Source organism: Salmo salar, chromosome ssa23 (assembly GCF_905237065.1).
Source record: "Salmo salar chromosome ssa23, Ssal_v3.1, whole genome shotgun sequence".
NCBI lineage: Eukaryota > Metazoa > Chordata > Actinopteri > Salmoniformes > Salmonidae > Salmo > Salmo salar.
In genome coordinates this window covers 16,984,798-17,008,497 of record NC_059464.1, presented here as the reverse complement: position 1 = coordinate 17,008,497, position 23,700 = coordinate 16,984,798, and the positions used below count along the sequence as shown (strand labels likewise).

The 23,700-nt window shown below is 41.7% G+C and overlaps 1 protein-coding gene across 4 annotated transcripts in view; it reads right to left on the bottom strand.

Moving 5' to 3' along the window:
• The window catches only part of LOC106584166 (ecotropic viral integration site 5 protein homolog), a 93,666-nt gene extending 70,237 nt beyond the window's left edge, over nucleotides 1-23,429 (bottom strand). For 2 of the 4 annotated variants that reach the window (XM_014169108.2, XM_045706452.1), the window contains exon 1: nucleotides 23,193-23,429. In XM_014169108.2, coding sequence (XP_014024583.1) covers nucleotides 23,193-23,276 — 84 coding nt within the window. In that variant the 5' untranslated portion in view covers nucleotides 23,277-23,429. Of the gene's footprint in view, nucleotides 1-22,509; nucleotides 22,819-23,192 lie in introns of those variants that run through there. The other 2 variants (XM_014169111.2, XM_014169109.2) reach the window with 2 other exon arrangements.
• Between the last annotated feature and the right edge of the window lie 271 nt (nucleotides 23,430-23,700).

The window sequence follows — 23,700 nt, the reverse complement described above, 5'->3', positions numbered from 1 at the left end:
TTGTCAAAAGGGCAATACACATGCAAGTAGTTTCATGTGATGAAAATATCCTTTAGAAATGTAGAAAGAGATCTAATAGGCTACTTTGAAGCAATTTAAGGTTTGAAGGTTTGATGCCGCCTATTCAAAACAACTGGGAACTCGGAAATCTGCGACTTCAGCATGTTCAAGGCAACTGGGGGAAAAAAAGTAATCCAACTTGGAATTCCAAAAACTTGCGAACACGGGCCTCTTTCTAGAGCAGTGATTCCCAACCAGGGGTACTCGGACCCCTGAGGGTACTTGGACTATACACAGGAGGTACTTGAGAAGACTTATGAGACCATAGGCCTACTGGTAAAAGGCACGAGGGGGCACTCCGGGCAGAGCAAAATTCAGTTAGTGATATAGTAACCAAAAGAGGTTGGGAACCGCTGTTTTTGAGCTACGACTTTCCGACCTGGAGATCACTGAAGTCCTGATTTAAGCTCATATTTGTTCCAAGTTCCCAGTTGTCTTGAAAGCACCACAAGATGCTGCAGCAGTAGCAGCTCTTGCGCTATCCAACCGATTTTCCACTCAAAGGCTCTGAATCTATATGCTGTACGTGTGACAAACTAATAAATATATATATATATATATATATACATACATACACACACACACACACACACCAATTTAATTCCACTAAATTGGTGAATGACTGGGGTAACATCTCACAGCAAGAACTGGCAAATCTGGTGCAGTCCATGAGGAAGAGATGCACTGCAGTACTTAATGCAGCTGGTGGCCACACCAGATACTAACTGTTACTTTTAATTTTGACCCCCCTTTGTTCAGGGACACATTATTCAATTTCTGTTAGTCACATGTCTGTGGAACTTGTTCAGTTTATGTCTCAATTGTTGAATCTTATGTTGAGTTTGCTGAAAATAAACGCAGTTGACAGTGAGAGGACGTTTCTTATTTTGCTGATTTTATAATCCAGATTTTGGAAATTCTCCCGGGACAACATTTTCATATCAGTCGTCCCCACATGGATGTGCAACCCCTAGTATGGTAACCATCTAGAAGGAGACCGTACAGGTGCATCAAAGCACTTTCCAAATCTCTACTTTCGCATATTTTTTTTATACTAAATGTTAAGATCTTCAAAACAAAAATGAATATTAGATAAGTGAACAAATAACAATTACATTCTTCTCATTTACTTAATAAACAAATGTATGCAAAACCCAATGCCCATGTGTGAAAAAGTAATTGCCCACTTACACCCAACAACTGGTTGTGCCACCTTTAGCAGCAATGACTCCAACCAATGACTCCTGTAGTTGTTGATCAGTCTCTCACATCACTGTGGAGGAATTTTGGCCAACTCTTCCATGCAGAACTGCTGTAACTCACTGAAATTTTAGGGCATTTACTGTTCGTTTTATGTCCTGCCACAACATCTCAATTGGGATTAGGTCTGGACTTTGACGAGGCCATTCCAAAACTTCAAATGGGTTGCTTTTTAGCCATTTTCAGGTAGACTTGATTGTGTTTTTGATCATTGTCTTGCTGCATGACCCAGCTGCGCTTCAGCTCACAGACAGATGGCCTGACATTCTCCTGTAGAATTCTCTTACACAAAGCATAATTCATGGTTCCTTCTATTAAGGCAAGTCATCCAGGTCCTGAGGCAGCAAAGCATTCCCAAAACTCCACAGAACCACCACCGTGCTTGACCGTTGGTATGATGTTCTTACTGTGGAATGCAGTGTTTGGTTTTCGCCAGGAATAAATGGGACCCATGTAATTTTTTTGTGTGTTATTTGTAAATTCAGGTTCCCTTTATCTAATATTATGTTTTGGTTGAAGATCTGATAAGATTCAGTATCAAAAAAAGAGACAGGCAGACAGAGACACAGAGACAGAGAGAGAGACAGACAAAGACAAAGACAGACAGAGACAATGAGACGCAGACAGAGACACACAGAGACAATGAGACGCAGACAGAGAGAGACAGACAAAGACAGAGACAATGAGACGCAGACAGAGACACACAGAGACAATGAGACGCAGACAGAGACAGACACACACAGAAAGACAGACAGACAGACACAGAGACAGACAGACACAGAGACAGACAGACACAGACACAATGAGACGCAGAGAGAGACAATGAGACGTAGACAGACAGACACAAGCAGACACAAGCAGGCAGACAGACACACACAAGCAGACAGACAGACACACACAAGCAGACAGACAGACACACACAAGCAGACAGACAGACAAGCAGACAGACAGACACACACAAGCAGACAGACAGACACACACAAGCAGACAGACAGACACACACAAGCAGACAGACAGACAAACACAAACAGACAGACAGACAGACACAAGCAGACAGACAGACAGACACAAGCAGACAGACAGACAGACACAAGCAGACAGACAGAAGCAGACAGACACACACAAGCAGACAGACACACACAAGCAGACAGACACACACAAGCAGACAGACAGAGAGAGCTACTGTACTCAGTTTCCACTAGCTATAAGTCTAATATTGTTGTGTTTAGAACAACTAATTAGTCAGCATCCCTAAAAATAAATAAAAATATAAATATATATATACACTTTTTTAATTTTTTAATTTGTATTTATTTTTAAAATCAAGCCCATGGCTCTACCCTATCCCATGACACAAAAGGTTTCAAAAGCAGCAGCTGTTACCATTCTGCTGGAATGAAAATACAGACAGCCGTTCCTCTGGAGAGAAGATGCATACAATCCCCACCTGCACTGCAACAAGTTTCTATCTAGTGCTGTGGAGGGCCCCATTCTAGGGAGTTACGCAAATTTGACTGTCAAGTGACTCAAATAGATGTTCATTGTATACGTAGGCGGACTATATTCAGCCACAATGAGATTGACACAAAGTTGTATTACACCTCTGGGAGCATAGAGTCACGATTTGACACTAAACCATATCTTGTCATTTTGATCCGAAGTAGTATGGAGGCCAGACTGACATCTCTAAAAAGAAATCCACAAAAAAAAGGCTAACCTCAAATCACTTACTACACAAACCTGCGGGAGCAGATAGTGATATCGCTACCAGATCGAGTCTCATAGGCTGGTTCTGAAAAGTAACAACTCGTGTCTCCTTTTAGGGATGCAAATTTCAGTCAATTTTGCTTCCGACTAACTGACCCTCATTAACCAGTATATAAAAAAAAAAAAAAAAAATGTAATTGTAAAATGACATGACCAACAGAAAATACTATCAGAGATCTGTACATAATGACGAAATGCTTATGTTTCTGCCTAACAATAGGAGTCGTCCCAAGGCGGGAAGGAAGGTGACAAGCTTACGACATTGGGCCATTGGGCTTATTTTGGACAGATTGAAACCTTTCGCTTCTGGGTCCCATGTGGCTCAGTTGGTAGAGCATGGCACTTGCAACGCCAGGGTTGCGGGCTCGATTCCCACGGGGGACCAGTACGAATGAAAACATGTACACTCACTACTGTAAATAGCTCTGGATAAGAGCATCTGCTGAATGACTCAAATGTAAAAGTCTCTTCCTCTCTGATGCATACCGGACACAATAAGCAAACACGTTTGGTGTTCGCCAAAAGGCATATAGGAGACTCCCCAAACATATGGAAGAAGGTACTCTGGTCAGATGAGACTAAAATTGAGCTTTCTGGCCATCAAGGAAAACGCTATCTCTGGCACAAACCCAACACCTCGCATCATCCCGAGAACACCATCCCCACAGTGAAGCATGGTGGTGGCAGCATCATGCTGTGGGGATGTTTTTCATCGGCAGGGACTGGGAGGGACTGGACTGGTCAGAATTGAAGGAAGGATGGATGGCGCTAAATACAGGGAAATTCTTGAGGGAAACCTGCTTGTCTTCCAGAGATTTGAGACTGGGACGGAGGTTCACCTTCCAGCAGGACAATGACCCTAAGAATACTGCCAAAGCAACACTCAAGTGGTTTAAGGGGAAACATTTAAATGTGTTGGAATGGCCTAGTCAAAGCCCAGACCTCAATCCAATTGAGAATCTGTGGTATGACTTAAAGATTGCTGTACACCAGCAGAACCCATCCAACTTGAAGGAGCTGGAGCAGTTTTGCCTTGAAGAATGGGCAAAAATCCCAGTGGCTAGATGTGCCAAGCTTATAGAGACATACCCCAAGAGCCTTGCAGCTGTAATTGCTGCAAAAGGTGGCTCTACAAAGTATTGACTTTGGGAGGGTGAATAGTTATGCACGCTTAAGTAACATTTTTGTCTTATTTCTTGTTTGTTTCACAATAAAACATATTTTGCATCTTCAAAGTGGTAGGCATGTTGTGTAAATCAAATGATACAAACCCCCCAAAAATCTATTTTAATTCCAGGTTGTAAGGCAACAAAATACAAAAAATGCCAAGGGGGTGAAAACTTTCGCAAGCCACTGTAATGGGCCTCAGAGGGGGTTTGATTTCCTTCTCATCCGCTAGGTCATTGGGCTAGTTTATTAATTAAGACAACAGCATAGTCTTTAAGTGCTTCAGCGTCCTGACATTGTCAGACATGTGCAAGCATCCGGTTTAGGCCTATAGCACCCCTATAGTGTGGGAGAATCTCAATTGCATACTCCTCAAGTCCTTTCTCCTCTCTTCTCAAAACCCATCGGATGAGAAAGCCAGGAGGTCCCTCACCTCTGACTTACTCAAATGGGTTTTGTGGAGGGGAGGACTTGAGGAGTATGCAATTGAGATTCTTCCTCTGACTCTCACTGCGTCACTACACTAGGTCAGGGTCAATGAAATACTATACATTACTTTAATAATAAACAGCTGTTTGGGCTGTCTATAGAATGGTGGGAGGACATTTGTCAATGGCCTATATGATCCAAGGACTTAGGTCCAGTTAGTCATGGGATGTTAGGCCCAGAGATGAATGTTAGTTGAAACTCCCTGAGCCTATTAATTCATGGTATGTAAAGTGTCAGTGGTATTTCCAAGGTCAAAAACAGACGGATATTTATCAGTGTATTCTAGTTCCTGTTTGTGTCTGCAAAAGTTTTGGGCAGGTGTTGATTCCCTCTCCAGTCTAAAAACGGGAAGCCAGGGCTAGCTGTGACCCACACCTGACACCAAGGTCTATCACCAGACTTTGCTCTGACATGTAGCCTACCTCTGTGGGATGGAATGAGTCAATGTGGCTGGCATTCGCCTTCGCCATCTGATACTTTAGACTTGGCTAAAAGGCCTGTGAACTCCACTGTACAATTAGTCTAAAACAACCCTCAGGCTCTAGTCTAGTAAACAGAAATAGTTATTTTAGCTGACCAGTCAGTACAGTATCGCCAGCTCCGTACTAGGCCCTATATCCTGCCTTGCACTGAAAAACAGGAAACAAGACCAGCACTCTTTTTAGCGCTACACCCCATCCCTGACCTGCCTAAAAAAATACAAAAAATCTCCCTTCTGGACTTGCAGGAAACTAGACTCATTACTCTTGTTCAAAAATACAAGTATGTGTGAAATTAATGGGTCAAGATAGTTTTGTATGCAGTGATGGGGAGAGAATTTTTTATTTATTTTTTACACAGTTACAAAACACGCTATAAATTTTTGGGACAATATTATACTAATACTTTGAATCCAAGTATCAATTTGTAAAAAGCGCGAGCTGGCTGTTCGTGCGCTAGAACACCATTAAGTTTCATTCTATAGCTTGTTCTCCATCTTGCTCTCGCATCTCTCTGCAACAGACATATAGTGAGCAATATGTTAGAAATAAAACGCAATAAAATCACAGTATCGAATCGCAATACATATAGAATCGTAATAATCGCAATACATATCGTATCGGCACCTAAGTATCATGATAATATCGTACGGTGAGGTCCCTGGCAATTCCTATCCTTATTTATAAGGGATAAGTGGCTTTAAAATGAGTAAGTCTAGGGATGGGCAACTTTGATGGGGTGAGGGCCACCAAAAACCTGAACTCACGAGGGGCCGAAGTTGCTTGCAGGTCTCCTACATCCATTCTCACGGTAGTTGACTGTTAATTAACAAACACATTTACCATCTCCTGACTTGAACACACAGCCTACAGGCCACTGATGCAGACCTCTGGAACATTTACATTTTAAAAAAGTATAATAAATCCATGTAATATAGCCTACACCGTCATAATAAATCCATTATTTTAGACAGGTCTAAAGAAACATGATATGAAGAAAATGTAGTCTATTTCAGAAGAACAGAATAGTATACGCGGAGTTGTCCTTATGCCAGGTCCTCATCTGGCTATGCCATTTGGCTGTGGGCTACACTCGTTCATTTAGTTTATAGAAGCAGGTACCCACGTGCCATCTCCTCATTGGTTATACCCACATGGGTGATTGAAAGACGAACTGTGTTGCCGGTCGGTGTAGTAATACTATGAAAGTTCAGATGCCAATCACCTATAAGATGAAAAAGCCTGGAAGGAGGAGAGATGACTAGAAACGATTCGGTTGACCGTTTTATGTGTGGATTAATTGTCAGAGTAGAGGACCTTGTGCATTTCAGGTAAAATAACAACTCAATGTTTATATCCCAGGACAAATTAGCTAGCAACAGCAAGCTAGCTAAATAGGACAAATTAGCTAGCAAGTGCAAGCTAACTAGCTAAATTGCCATAAAATGTTTAATGCTTTTCGACCTGTTCCCAAATTAATGTAATTAGTTCAGAGTTTGTTTTGATATTTTAACCTACGTGTCGTGATCGTGTTTGGTGTAGGGGGACAAAATACATTTATGCACGCAGACGGTTTTGGTTCCGTGTAAGGCTGCCACCCCTTCATGACTCGTGACCGCCGGTGTGGCGGCAATACGGTCACCGTAATGGCCCTATGCACAACCAAATTCCACTATTCTAACTCCCAGCAGAATTTTTTTTTTTTTTTTGGGGGGGGGGGGGAGAACATTGTAGCTAGCTAACTATAGCTACTGAAACAGATGTCGTTTTGCTATGTTTTTGGGGAAGAACATTGTTTGCATCCATGTACTTGCAGCTTTTTTTGACAACTCTACCAGCGTCAAAGCATACGTATCGATGAATCGCTGTGACATATGAAATATGAGTGATAGTGTAATCAATGTGTAAAAAACACATTCAATTATTATGTGATGTGCAGTCATATTCAGGTCCTGATTGGTCAAATGGTGTTATTTGATAGATAGATAGATACATACACAATTATTTTTTGGGACACGCAAAGACCCAAACGGTGTTCCATAGAAATCCTGGTTGAGAATGAAACGACTGAACAAATGAACAACGAACAACACAGCAAGTAAGTGAAAGAAATAGGTTTTGATTATGTTTTTCTGTAATGGGGACATACCAACAAATGCCAACAAATAACTTTTTGGTCATAGTGGTGTGTGTGTGTAACCTTTAACTAGGCAAGTCAGTTAAGAGCAAATTCTTATTTTCACTGACGGCCTAGGAACAGTGGGTTAACTGCCTTGTTCAGGGGCAGAACGACAGATTCTTACCTTGTCAGCTCAGGGATTCGATCTAGCAACCTTTCGGTTACTGGCCCAACGCTCTAACTACTAGGCTACCTGCCGCCCTGTCCATGTGTTAACTATTTAACTGTACTAGAATCCTTAAAAGGCAGATGAAATGTTAAATATCGGTATAATTTTAGGGGCAGGGAAAATATCAGATATTGATATCGGCCAAAAATGTCATATCGGTGCATCACTAACATTTTGGTTATTGAACTACACTAAGTGAAGTGGATTTACAACTGGTAACGGAATCGCGATAACGGAATTATCATCATCATCATCATGGGTCCCTGATACATACTACACAGAAATGCATAATTATGGATATTAATGACGTTCTCTTCTAGGTGATGTATCCTAAATAGGTACACAAAAAGGTATTAATATGCAATATCCTCCTTTGCATATTTGGGTATTATTCTTCACATTGGCTATTATTTTCAAGGAGGAATATAATAATAATCATTTCATTCTCCCCGAGTGCTCCGAAGCACCCCTCACTCACATGGCTCTCCATCACGTGATTGGGTCTTTCTCACAGGCTACAAGTAAAGACCAACTGCGCGCGTCCTTATCCAATTCCCAGGTGCATATTGAAGATAATGGAAGGACTGTCCACATTTACCTTGTCAGCCAACAACATAATTAGGCCTAACGAACAGCAAAAGCACTAGCCTGTCAATCTACTATCCCCTATAGTACAAAAGTTTACCAATTCTTTGCAATAAATAAATAAATATTCCAAACATGGTCTGGGACAGTTGTGGGACGCGATAGATCCCAAATTAATACAACCACTAGCATAAAAAAAATAAGTATTTTAAATGAGCTCTGCCCCCAAACAAGACCGGTAGCTGGTTGAAAGAATGCCAAGCCAAGAGTGTGCCAAGCTGTCATCAACGCAAAGGGTGGCTACTTTGAAGAATCTGAAATACATTTTCATTTGTTTAACACTTTTTTGATTACTACATGATTCCATAGGTGTTATTTCATAGTTTCGGATGTCTTCGCTATTATTCTACAATGTAGAAAATAGTAAAAATGTAAAAGCCACTGGAATGAGTAGGTGTGTCCAAACTTTTGACTGGTTTCGTAAGCATTCAGACCCTTTACTCAGTACTTTGTGGAAGCACCTTTGGCAGTGACTACAGCCTCGAGGCTATGACGCTTTGAGCATATCACACCTGTATTTGGGGAGTTTCTCCCATTCTTCTCTGCAGATCATCTCAAGCTCTGTCAGGTTAGACGGGGAGCATCGCTGCACAGCTATTTTCAGGTCTCTCCAGAGATGTCCGATCGGGTTCAAGTCCAGACTCTGGCAGACTTGTCCCGAAGCCACTCCTGCGTTGTCTTGGCTGTGTGCTCAGGGTCGTTGTCCTGTTGGAATGTGAACCTTTTCCCCAGTCTGAGGTCCTGAGAGCTCTGGAGCAGGTTTTCATCAACGAGCTCTCTGTACTTTGTCCCCCTCAATCCTGACTAGTCTCCCAGTCCCTGCCGCTGAAAAACATCCCCACAGCATGATGCTGCCACCACGCTTCACCGTAGGGATGGTGCCAGGTTTCCTCCAGACGTGACACTTGGCATTCAGGCCAAAGAGTTCAATCGTGGTTTCATCAAACCAGAGAATCTTATTTCTCATGGTCTGAGAGTCCTTTAGGTGCCTTTTGGCAAACTCCAAGCGGGCTGTCATGTGCCTTTTACTGAGGAGTTGCTTCCGTCTGGCCACTCTATCATAAAGGCCTAATTGGTGGAGTGCTGCAGAGATGGTTGTCCTTCTGGAAGGTTCTCCCATCTCCACAGAGGAACTCTGGAGCTCTGTCAGAGTGACCATCGGGTTCTTGGTCACCTCCCTGACCAAGGCCCTTGCTCAGTTTGGCCGGGCGGCCAGCTCTAAGAAGAGTCTTGGTGGTTCCAAACTTTTTCCATTTAAGAATGATGGAGGCCACTGTTCTTGGGGTAGCCTTCCCCAGATATGTGCCTTGACACAATTCTGTCTCGGAGAGCTATGGACAATTCCTTCAACCTCATGGCTTGGTTTTTGTTTTGTCATGCACTGTCAACTGTGGGACCTTATATAGACAGCTGTGTGCCAATCATTTGAATTTACCACAGGTGGACTCCAATCAAGTTGTAGAAACATCTCAAGGATGACCAATGGAAACAGGATGCAACTGAGCTCAATTGAGTCTCATAGCAAAGGTGCTGAATACCTATGTAAATAAGGTATCCGTTTTTATTTTGTATGAATTCGCAAACATTTCTAAATACCTGTTTTTGCTTCACTATGGGTGTAGATTGATGAGGAAAAACATTTATTCCATTTTAGAATAAGGCTGTAACGTAGCAAAATGTGGAAAAAGTCAAGGGGTCTGAATACTTTCCAAATGCACTCTATGTTTAGAGTACATAACAAGAGATTACCGTCACTCAACGGTCATATGGAATTTCACTGCGGTCATGACTCATGACTGCCGGTGTGGCGGTAATATGGGCAGCCCTAAGCAGAACCTCCAGACTTCCCTAATATTAGAGATTTTGCACCAGCTGTTAACAAAAGAGGCACACACCCCTGAGCTTCCCAGAAGCCACCGTTCTGTCCTGCCGATGTACAGAAAAACCAGCTAGATTTATATTTACCATGTCCTTGTTCAGTCACGACTAAGAAACATTGGATATTACAGTTCACATCACATCACACTGAAAGGATAGTCACAAACGGAGCTCATCCAGTTTATGCTCCAGTGATTGCACGTTCACCAATAGAACGGAGGGTAGAGGCGGTTTATCCACTCTTCGACGTAGTCTCGTCTGGTATCCCTTACGCCGACTTTTATAGCGCAGTCTCCTCTAAGTGTCGGGAATTTGGGGATGGTCCGGGATACTCAATATGTCTTTTGCTTCTGACCCATTGAAGCAGAAGTCCTAGTGCAAATGAGGGTTAATGATAGCTGTTCTGTGGTCGGGAAGCTCTTTTCAGTCATAGGAAACGATGGCGGAAACATTATGTACAAAAAAATAAATAAATCAAGATCAGCGCAAACTGAAATACACAACATAGCACAATTGGTCAAACGGACGCCATTCCCTCCAGCACTATATTGGTAGCGACAACACCTCTTTCCGCTCAGGAGGCTGAGATTTAGGCCCTCAGATCCTCAAAAAAGTTCTACAGCTCCACCATTGAGAGCATCTTGACTGACTGCATTACTGCTTGGTATAGCAACGGCGTATGGCCCAGTACGTCACTGGGGCCAAGCTCCCTGCCATCCAGGACCTCTATACCAGGCGGTGTCAGAGGAAGTCCTAAAAATTGTCTAAGACTCCAGCCACCAAAGTAATAGACTGTTCTCTCTGATACCGCACGGCAAGCAGTACTGATGCACCAAGTCTGGAACCAACAGGACCCTGAACAGCTTCTACCCCCAAGCCATAAGACTGCTAATTAGCTAACCACTAGCTACCCGGACTATCCGCATTGACCCTTTTTGCACTAAATCTTGACTCATCACATATGCCAGTGTTCCCCAACTCTGGTTCTCGAGTACCCCCAACAGTACACAGTTTTGTTGTAGCCCTTCACAACACACCTTATTCAACTCAGTGAGGGCATGATTAGTTGACAAGTTGAATCAGGTGTGCTTGTCCAGGGTTACAATAAAAACGTGTACTGTTGGGGGTACTCGAGGACCAGGGTTGGAAAACACTGACATTCGCTGATGTTACTGGTTATTATCTATTCTGTTTCCTAGTCACTTTATCCCTACCTATATGGACATATCTACCTCAATTACCTCGTACCCCTGCACATTGACTTGGTACTGGTGACCCGTGTATATAGCCAAGTTATCATTACTCTGTGTATTTATTCCTTGTGTTATTCTTTATTTCTATTGGTTTCCTCTTTGCATTGTTGGGAAGGACCTGTAAGTATGCATTTCACTGTTAGTCTACACCTGTTCTTTACAAAACATGTTACAAATAACATTTTATTTGAACCAAGCCAGGCTCTTCTAACACTCTGTCCAAAATGGCACCCTATTCCCTACAGAATTAGTGCACTGCTTTTGACCAGAGGCCAATGGGGCCATGGTCAAAAGAGTGCACTATGTAGGGAATAGAGTGCCATTTGGGAGGCAGCCTCCCTCTGGGAGCCAAGAGGAGGATGCCAGGGTGTAAGAGAAGCTCCCTCAGCACATCCCCAATGTGTTATGCCAGGCAGAACTAACCGGTAGGAGAAAAGATTACTCTGGGATTGACATAGAAAGGGAAGGAAGATGAGAGAGAGAGTAGCCTGATCCAGGGTTTAATGCTTCAGATCGTTTGTGCCAAGTGAACAAACACATATTGTAGTACGGTACAGTGAGAGCCTCACCCTTATGTCTCTCTCCGCTGAGCACCTAAATCAAAAACATTCTGCCGTGGAGGTGTCTGTGCACTGGGACATAACAGTGGAGGGGAATACAATTAGAACATGATCTCGCATACAGTGCTTTAATACTAGGAACAAATGGTCCACTGAGATTATGTAAGATTTACTGTCTAAAATCTATAGACCTGTCACAAAAAGAGGAGTAGGCTTATTCTTCTAGCAGGCTCGGACAGGCAACTCACTCAGGCACAGCACCTACTCCAGGAGTAAAGGCATCTGCATGCCTCCCAGCCGAAACAGTTAGTCCATACATTGTGACGTTTTTGTTCGTTTCGGACTTCGGTGAGGGAGCCGAAGTCCACGCCCTTTCGTCGGTGATTGGTCAACAGTAGGGATTCTTCAATAAAGTCTTTGTCATCATTCAATGAGAGACGACTTGTCATGCACATTTTCATTGAAAAATACTGCACCAAACTTCTTAGATGTAAAATTTCCCGACTAAGATCTCTCTGGCAAAAACCTCAAAATTAACGATCGATTTCATGAGTTATCTTAGATTAATTATGACTATTTTGAGGAAGTGTATACTGGCTATGGCGTCTCAAAAAGGACTACTCAAAAACTACTATTGCGTCTTTTTTATCGTTTTTCAAGCGAAGGTCTTTTAAGGGAGTATGCGAGCACACTCGTTCCGTTTGGTGCCAGCCGAACTGAAGCATGCTGACGCCTTAAGCCTATGTGGTTAAAAACCTGATGAAAGGGTTTCTACTAGTGCACAGGTGGTAGGCTACCCATACTGACATTCTTCTCAGCAGCTAGGCCTATGCCCAGTCTGGGTCCCCCCTACATAAATCCTGGTTGGGTGCAGTCTATAATCATTCCCTCTTTTGTTAAGCCAAGGAACAGAGCGGTGAATGAATGGTGGGTTGCATCCCAAATGGCACCCTATTCCCTATATAGTGCACTACTTTTGACCAGGGCCCATGGGGCTCAGGTCAAAAGTATTGCACTATATAGGGAATAGGGTGCCATTTTGGATGCAGCGAGAGAAGCATTCTGCATGGCTAATGAAAGGCACGTCTGAATAAAAGGGCTTCTTAGCAAAACAACGTCGCCAGTGAGATCAGCAAACTGAAACTCACCAAGGCCAGCAGCAGTCAAGAGCAATGCATCTCAGTGCAGTGCAGCTGAAAAGACAAACCTCGGGAAATGTAGCACTACTAACTCAACTAGGATAAGCCAAATCCAGCTATCAATTTGACTATTTTCCTAATTTGTTACATCCTGTGAATTACGGTAACTTTATTTCAGTATGTAGGCATAAGGAAAATCAATGCTTTTAATCTATTGCTGTCACTTCTAAGTGAGAAAAGTAACAGAGAGAAATAGAATTGCATCAGCAACAGAACTGGAATATTATTTATATTGCACCTGCACATAAACATAAACATTCTCTCCACACGATAAGAACTCAAATCGCAGCATGGCACAGCAGGGAGATTAGAAAACAGAATGTTAATGTGGGCCACCTTCAGAGAACAAGAACATACATTCCATTTGCTGTTGTCTGAGAGACTATGGGAAAGGAGGGCTGCCAGAAAGGGCACACAGTCTGTCAGGCGTGAGAATAAAGGCTTTTCAGTTCACACACAGAAGGCATCTCAGATTGGTGCAGTGTACATTCAGCATTATCAATGGCCTCCTTGAGCATCTTTCCTCAATGTACAATGCAATAAGCGTTATACGGTTAGCTGGGACTCAAATGGAAAACCTAGGCTAGACAATTTACATGTGGCCTACAACAGTATTCCCATGTTGACACCATGGAAGGGGGCACCTCCTTACAACTTTCAAGAAACGCATTCAAATACACACAGCACTGAATACATTATCAATGGTGGTGACTCAACTGGTTTTATGACAACAAACATCCACACACCATGATGTTCTTAAGCAAATGAAAACGCCACAGAATCTGAATGGGCAGTTGGTGGAATGTTGCTCTGCTAAATCACTCCATAGGATTCACGTGGAGCCTGCCATACCGGTAGTCTACTCTATATGGTTAGACAATTATGAAGGGGAAGCACTCTGTCATAAAAACAACCAAAGTGTGACAGAGGGCAAGTACAGACAAGCCAGTCCTCCACAAGCCCAGTCTCTCTCAGTGGTGTGATTCAAATCTGAAGTCACACTCCCACACTACTCCTCCAAGCCAACAAACGATCCAAGAAAACACCAAGAGGTTACATGGCAGGAATGTCTGGCCAGGACTGTGATACGGCAGAGCAGACCAGCATGTGACTCAATTACAAAGCACAAATGTCTAAAACAGGTGTGCCTATGAGGAGTCCAGTGCTAAGGCAGTAGTTTCCTAGTGTTATCAACTAGGCTAGGTCTAAGATAATAGGCAGCCATTTTTAGTCTGAAGTTGTTCATGGTGCAGGAAGAGAAAGAGAAATGTGAGTGTCAGCTAGCTACAGGATTACTAGCCAACAGCCAGCATAGCAACAGATGACTGCACACCTGGATCAGCAGTTAAGTGGATCAAGTTGAAAGGGGATCTTCAACACTTCTGCGTTCCAAATGGCACCCTATTCCCAATAGTACACTAGTTTTGACATAAGGCTCTGGTCAAAAATCGTGCACCATAATGTAGGGAATAGGGTGCTATTTGGGACGTATCCATAGAGCTGGGTTCGGGTTGAGGAGGATTCCTGCACAGTGAGAGTGCAGCTAGATGATGATTACTTCCAAGGATCAGATGGAAATGGTGGGGTTTATGGAAACATTTCAGCAGGGATTTCCTCCTATGATGAAAAGTCCTTGGTGTGCTTACTTTCAATGAAAAGTAAACACGCTAAGAGGAGGAGAACGGAAAATCTATGCCCTCGGCTGGCCCTACCTACATGACTTATTTCTCACTGTACACAAAGAACTGGATGGTTGTACAGTATAGGCGACAAACGTTAGCTACTGTTTTCTCTCTCAGCCAATAGCCAGCAGATCTGACCCGCTTGCTTACAGCTGCACTAGGGTCGGACAGCATTCGTGTGTATATTAAGACACAGCGGAGCCAGCGTGTGGGGGCGAAAAATTTATATTTGCATTACTTTAAATGGTAGGTATGTACAATCCTGTACTCTGGTTGTGTAAATTGCTGTTTTCACCTAACTCTGTGCCTAATCCAACACGGGTCTTTTGTTCTTGCCCCCACCCTCTGTACTCTGAAACTTGCATGTTCGGAATGAGGTATGTCCGTTTCAAACAAGTCTCTCCTTAACCTCTATTCTAAGAACTAACAGTTCTTAGTACTCACAAGAGAACAGGGTATTTGGCCACCTCATCCAGTGGATATCTGTAGGTTCGACACATTGAGACAATTGTGGTGGATTAAGGAAATGTAACAACGTTGGGCTAGATAAGACAAGCCCCAACTCAGAATCATTGAGCTCTCACAATATCAACTCTATACTTCAGTATAGAAATAAAGTGGAGTCGCAATTCAACGGCTCAGACACGAGACGTATGTGGCGGGGACTACAGACAATCACAGACTACAAAAGGAAAACCAGCAACATCGCCGAGACCAACGTCTTGCTTCCGGACAGGCTAAACACATTCTTCGCACGCATTGAGGATAACACAGTGCCACCGACACGGCCCGCTACCAAGGGCTGTGGGCTCTCCTCTGAGGCCGACGTGAGTAAAACATTGAAACATGTTAACCCTTGCAAGGCTGCCGGTCCAGACCAGAGGTCGACAGATTATGATTTTTCAACGCCGTAACCAATTATTGGAAAACCAAAAAAAGCATATACCGATTAAATCGGCCTATTTTTACATATATATTTGTAATAATGACAATTACAACAATACTGAATGAACACTTATTTTAACTTAATATAATATATAAATAAAAATCTATTTAGTCTCAAATAAATAACGAAACATGTTCAATTTGGTTTAAATAATGCAAGAACACAGTGTTGGAGAAGAAAGTAAAAGTGCAATATGTGCCATGTAAAAAAAAGCTAACATTTAAGTTCCTTGCTCAGAACATATGAAAGCTGGTGGTTCAATATTCCCAGGTAAGAAGTTTTAGGTTGTAGTTATTATAGGAATTATAGGACTCTCTCTCTATACCATTTGTATTTCATATACCTTTGACTTCTGGATGTTCTTATAGGCACTATAGTATTGCCAGCATAATCTCGGGAGTTGATAGGCTTGAAGTCATAAATAGCGCTGTGCTTCAAACATTGAGAAGAGCTACTGGCAAATGCAGGAAAGTGCTGTTTGAATGAATGCTTACGAGCCTGGGGCTGCCTACCACTGCTCTATCAAATATCAAATCACAGACTTAATTCTAATAAACACAGAAATACGAGCCTTAGGTCATTAATATGGTCAAATCCGGAAACTATCATTTCGAAAACAAAAAGTTTATTCTTTCAGTGAAATACAGAACCGTTCCATATTTTATCGAACGGGTGGCATCCATAAGTCTAAATATTGCTCTTACATTGCACAACCTTCAATGTTATGTCATAATTATGTAAAATTCTGGCAAATTAATTACGGTCTTTGTTATGAAAAAAATTGTCTTCACACAGTTCGCAACCAGCCAGGCGGCCCAAACTGCTGCATATACCCTGACTCTGCTTGCACAGAACGCAAGAGAAGTGACAATTTCCCTAGTTAATATTGCCTGCTAACATGAATTTCGAAATATGCAGGATTAAAAAAATATCCTTGTGTATCGATTTTAAGAAGGGCATTGATGTTTATGGATAGGTACATTGGTGCAACGACAGTGCTTTTTTCGCGAATGCGCTTGTTAAATCATCACCCGTTTGGCGAAGTAGGCTGTGATTCGATGATAAATGAACAGGCAACGCATCGATTGCAACGCAGGACAAGCTAGTTAAACTAGTAATATCAACTATGTGTAGTTAACTAGTGATTATGTGAAGATTGATTGTTTTTTTATGAGAAGTTTAATGCTAGCTAGCAACTTACCTTGGATCCTTGCTGCACTCGTGTAACAGGTGGTCAGCCTACCACGCAGTCTCCTCGTGGAGTCCAATGTGATCGGCTTCCAAAAATGCCGATTACCGATTGTTATGAAAACTTTAAATCAGCCCAACTTGAAATCCGCCCAAATTAATCGGCCATGCCGATTATCTCCCTATCCCAGTCTGCTGTCCCCACATGCTTCAAGATGGCCACCATTGTTCCTGTACCCAAGAAGGCAAAGGTAACTTAGTCATTAAGTTATCGCCCTGTAGCACTCACTGCTGTAATCGTGAAGTGCTTTGAGAGACTCGTCAAGGATTATATCCCTCCACCTTACCTGTCACCCTAGACCCACTTCAATTTTTTTACCGCCCCAATAGGTCCACAGACAATGCAATCGCCATCACACTGCCCTATCCCATCTGGACAAGAGGAATAGGGCAATGAAGAATGCTGTTTACTGACTATAGCTCAGCATTCAACACCATAGTACCCTCCAAGCTCATCATTAAGCTCGAGGCCCTGGGTCTGAACCCCACCCTGTGCAACTGGGCCCCCAGGTAGGAAACATCCCCTCCACTCCGCTGATCCTCATAACTGGGGCCCCAAAATGGGCCACCCACACAGACAGCACGGTGAAGAAGGCGCAACAGAGCCTCTTCAACCTCAGGAGACCAAAGAAATTTGGCTTGTCACCTAAAACCCTCACAAATTTTTACAGATGCACAATTTAAAAGCATCCTGTCAGGCTGTATCATCGCGTGGTAGGGCAACTGCTCAGCACGCAACCACAAGGCTCTCCAGAGGGTGGTGCGGTCCGCCCATTGCATTACCGGGGGCAAACTACTCGCCCTCCAGGACACCTACAGCTCCCGATGTCACACTAAGGCCAAAAAGATCAAAGGACATCAACCACCCGAGCCGAGCCACTGCCTGTTCACCCCGCTATCATCCAGAAGGCAAAGTCAGTACAGGTGCATCAGAGCTGAGACCGAGAGACTGAAAAACAGCTTCCATCTCAAGGCCATCAGACTGTTAACTTCATACGACACCGAGTTTGACAATAGCCAGTGAAAAATCAGAGCGCCAAATTCAAAACCACAAATCTATTAATGTCAATTTCTCAAACATACGACTATTTTACACCATTTTAAAGATACACTTCTCCTGAATCGAACCACGTTGTCCGATTTCAAAAAGGCTTTACAGCGAAAGCAAAACATTAGATCATGTTAGGAGAGTACATAGACAAAAATAACCACACAGCCATTTTCCAAGCAACTAGATGCATCACAAAAACCCAAAACACAGCTAAATGAAGCACTAACCTTTGACGATCTTCATCAGATGACACCCCTAGGACATCACGTTACACAATACATGCATTTTTTGTTCGATAAAGTTCATATTTATATCCAAAAACAGCATTTTACATTGGCGCGTGACGTTCAGAAAATATTCTGCCTCCAATACTACCGGTGAATGTGCACAACAATTTACAAAAATGCTCATCATAAACGTTGATAAAATAAGAATTATAGATGAACATCTCCTTTATGCAACCGCTGTGACTGATTTCAAAAAAGCTTCATGGGGAAAGCACACTTTGCAATAATCTGAGTACCACGCTCAGAAAAATACACTACGCAATACAGATACCTGCCATTTGGAGTCATCTAAAATCATAAATAGCATTAGAAATATTCACTTACCTTTGATGATCTTCATCAGAAGGCACTTCCAGGAATCCCAGGTCCACAATAAATGTTGTATTGTTCAATAAAGTCCATAATTTATGTCCAAATAGCTCCTTGTTGTTTGCGCGTTCAGTTAGCTACTCCAAATGTAGGAAGCGCACGGAAAATGTCACGACGAAAAGTAAAAAAAAGTTATATTTACGTTCGTTCAAACATGTCAAACGTTGTAAAGCATCAATCTTTAGGGCCTTTTTAACGTCAAACTTCAATAATATTCCAACCGGACAATTCCAATGTCAAGAAAAATGTTATGGAACACAGCTACCTCCTCACGTGAATGCGCGCCAATGAACTGATGTCCTTCCCTGAGTCAACAACTTCCCAGCCTTCTTGTTCGCTCTCTGTTCACTGCAAAAGGCTGAAACAAGGTTCTAAAGACTGTTGACATCTAGTGGAAGCCTTAGGAAGTGCTAAATGAATCCTTAGTCACTGTGTGTTAGATAGGCAATGACTTGGAAAGATTCCACGCATCAGATTTCCACTTCCTGGTAGGATTTTTCTCAGGTTTTTGCCTGCCATAGGAGTTTTGTTATACTCACAGACATCATTCAAACCGTTTTAGAAACGTCAGTGTTTTCTATCCAAATCTACTAATAATATGCATATCCTAACTTCTGAGTTTGAGTAGGAGGTAGTTTAATATGGGCACGTATTTCATCCGAAAGTGACAATACTGCCCCCTATGCGATTGGTGTCATAAGAGGTTAAACAGCCATCACTAACACATTAGAGGCCTGCTGCCTATAGCCATAGACTAGGAATCACTGGTCACTTTCAGGAATGGAACACTAGTCACTTTAATAATGTTTACATATCTGGCATTACTCATCTCATATGTATATACTGTATTCTATACTATTCTACGGTATCTTAGTCACTTAATGTTTACATATCTGGCATTACTCATCATGTGTATATACTGTTTTCTATACAATTTTACGGTATCTCATTCACTTAATAATGCTTACATATCTTGCATTACTCATCTCATATGTATATACTGTTTTTCAAAACTATTCTACTGTATCTTAGTCCGTTCCGCTATGCCATCGCTCGTCCATATGTATATAGTCTTAATTCATTCATACTTAGATGTGTGTATTGGGTATATGTTGTTTAATTTGTTAGATATTATTGCACTGTCGGAGCTAGAAGCACAAGCATTTCGCTACACCTGCAATAACATCTGTTTATCACGTGTATGTGACTGATAAAAATTTGATTTGATGTTGACAGCTCCCTTATAAGTACAATAAATATTTTTGATCAAGTATAACCAGATTTGGTGATTTGTTCTGGCTCTCATTTGTTAAATCAAAATATCTACCCAGAGGTGCGAGATATGGTTTGGAAAACTTACCTCAACCCAATGGTGTAGTGGTGTCTGGAGAAGTGGGTATACACTAATTTTGCAAAGAATATATAGAAATGTCCCACCCAGCAAAGGAAAGGGGCCTTTAGGTTATGTACAGCAACCCCAGATGTAAAATAATAAATAATGGTTACTTCTCAGAAAGTATTGAGCTTTTAAGAGGAGTAAAACAAGGCTGTCCATTGTCTCCTTATTTATTTATTATGGCCATTGAAATGCTAGCTTTTAAAATTAGATCCAACAAGAACATCAAGGGGTTTGAAATCCGGAAGATAAAAACAAGTGTCAATGTATGCTGATGACTGTAGTTTTTTCTTAAGTCCAAAATCTGGAAACCTGTTCAGTCTCATTGAAGATCTTGATCACTTTTCTAGCCTACCTGGACTAAAACCTAATTATGACAAGTGTTCCATATTACGTATTGGATCATTAAAAAGACAATGTTAACACTACCTTGTAGTTTACCAATAAAATGGGTGGATGGTGAAGTAGACATACTTGATATTCACATCTCAAAAAAATATAAATGAACTTACCACAATCAATTAATAAAAAATATAAATAAGAAGGGCGCCTTGTGTGAAAGATGACAAACAGTGACATAGACTCTGACCTGAAATGATAAATCCCATATTGATCTTTCACACAATCAGGCCAACCGATGTGAAATGGTTAACTAGTTAGCAGTGTGCACTAGTAGCATTTCAATCGGTGACGTCACTCGCTCTGAGACATTGAAGTAGTTGTTTCACTAGCTCTACAAAGACCGCGTCAGTTGTGGATGTGTTCAGAGGGTCCCTGGTTCGATCCCAGGTTGGGATGGAAGCAATACTGTACACAAGCTGTACTGTGCAAGTAGGCTAATAGTAGGTCTACTATTGAAACAGATAAATGAAGCCGTCAACTCAGTAATTCACAGGTTCCAGATTTCACCCCCTTTTTAAATGTTTTTGCTCTCAAAGTCAAACTAATAGAACAATAACAAAATGTGATGTTCTATGTCCATAACACTTAAAACCCACCAGGAGACCACTTTTGAGGTCTGGAAAAATCTAAGAAATTTTGTTTTTTTGTGTAGTTACCCTTTAATTAATGTACCCAGCCCACCTAGCACTGTTGTTTGGTTAGCGGTGTTTCTGTAGCACATGAGATGGGAGTTTCCAAAACAAATGGCTTTCCTGTTCCTTGATTGATTGAAATCTGGACAATTTACTACATATTATGAGGCATGTCTTACCTTGCTTCAAAGTAGCCTATAGCCAAAATCCCACCATAGAAACATGGAGGCAATTATTTTATAGACTTCCTCATATGCTTTCTTCTATTGGTTCTTTCAACTTTCTTTCATTGTCTAGTAGCCAAAGGCATTATCCTACTCATATTAACACATGATAGTTGTTGCATCTTTAGATCTCCCCTCTTTCTAAATTTCTAACAGCTATTTTAATCTGTCCATGAAACCACTTGCATTTGCTGTGCACATTTTAGAACATTGTTTTCCGCAAGTGTGTATTTTGCATTTGTGAAATTATTTAGATGTAATATGAAAGTAGAGGGATTTATGTTTATAGAACAGTACTGCAATTCAGAATCAATTCACGTTTAGATGGAGTATTTGGCTGTTATAGCTTCCAGAGCCAATTCGCCCTTTAAACAGAACATGCAATGTCCTTGGACTAAGGAGTAATGTTAGGCTCCTTTCGTCCAATATTGGGCTCCTCCGACCCTAGTGCAGCTGTAAGTAAGAGGATCAGATCAGCTGGATAATCAGCCAGGTACTGTACATTTGAAGAACTCACCTGGAAACTGACTGGTGGTGGACTTGAAACAGATTAACTTAAAACTATATCAGCTATCTTGAAAGTAACTGTAAAACGATAAGCAAAAAACGGTTCTCCTTCAACCATTGTGTGACTAAAAATGTAACTAGCTACAGTAACTGAAGTATTTAACGGGGGTTGTTTGAAGTATCTGATGAGGTGTGAGTTTTGTTTGCTTTCCACATATGTAACCGTTACTTTCTGAAGTTCCTTGGCTGGCTACAGGAAATAGTTTGCATGCAGTTTAGCTAACTAGCGATGAATTATGAATTCATAGCAAACACTTGTGCATATCATCGATGAACAAACAGCTTATTAGCTATGGAAGTTGCTAGTTAGTTAGCAAGCTAGGTAGCTAACCAGTTAGCTAATGCAGTTTACATGATTAGCCAGCAAGTTAGCAAACTAACGTTATTTAGTGACATAAAAAGCTAAACTGAAATACAGTGCCGTCTCAAGCAACCTACAGTACCAGACGCATGATTAACTCCAGACTATTTCCAAACACTGTAGCTAGCTAGCTAACATGAAACCTATCCGGCTGGAGAGGAAAAGTAGCTTGACAACTATTAACGTTAGCTAGCAACAGCTCCTTGCTCTCCAAAATAATAATTCTGAACCGTGCTTACCTTGCCTGGAAGCCTTTTCAACCCTCAGAGATCAATATGAACTTTCCATGGACAAAAGTACAACTGCACAGTCTTGCGCAATTGAACTGTAAGGAGTTCAACAGCCCGGTTTCAGATTTTATTTAATGCCGAGTTTTAGTTTGCTTGTTAGCTGCCGCTAGCTGATTCCACCACCAGGCAACAGCTCCACCGTCCAGCACATCGAGCCGAATACGTGTAGCCTACACAAATCTACAGCCCGCTCGTGCCAACAAAAGGGCAGCTCCAATGTTTACATCCACTGTACAGAGCATGCGTCACATCAGTCGATCTCAAAAACCTAACAACTGAAAAATAGTACACTACTGCCATCTACTGTTTATTTTATTGCCCTACACTTAGCTACATGAACTTCTTTAACTCTTTGGCCCCTTCATAAACGCCATTTGCTAGCCCTATAGGTTTTTTAAAATTATGCAAGTTCATGTCAACCATTTCTTATCAGCACACAACCTAAAACACTATCAGAGAATATAGTAGACCCATTGGATAATTCTGTATCAGTTTTAATCTCATAAATCTAAACAGTTTTCTTAACATATTATATTTGCTCTGTAAAACAGTATGTTCCTATCAGCTGTAGTCTACTAAAGTCAAGAGTAACTACAAAGAAATGGAAGCCAATCACTACAACACAAACTCACCTGAGGCTCACTGTCTCTGACAATAGTATCAATTCCACAGGAAGTTTTGGAATTTTGCTGCCCGGAGTAGATCACAGCAAACATCCCACACTCAGAGTGGGTGACAGAGAGACAATGTCAATGAGAAAATGTCCAAATAAAGTTTCACTATCAGCTGTCCAGCTCAGACTAAAGAAGCACTTAAGCATTTTCTAAGACAGGTGAGAAAGAGGTGAATGGCAGAGCTGACTTTTTTTTATCCACATATGAACAAAAGGTCATCAAACAAACTTTTCTGGTTTTACGTGGAAGTACTTACATAAATATCATATTTCTTATGTTAGCCACACCCTTGTCTGTCCTAAAAAAAATGTCTGACGTATGACTCTTGCCTAGACCATACGTACATACAGTATGTCTGTTATGGACTGAAAATAGATACAGTACAAACCACATACTAAAAAAAACACCCATATGATGACGTTTGTATGTTCTGTACAACACCCTTTGGGTGTGTCTGTTCTTTTTA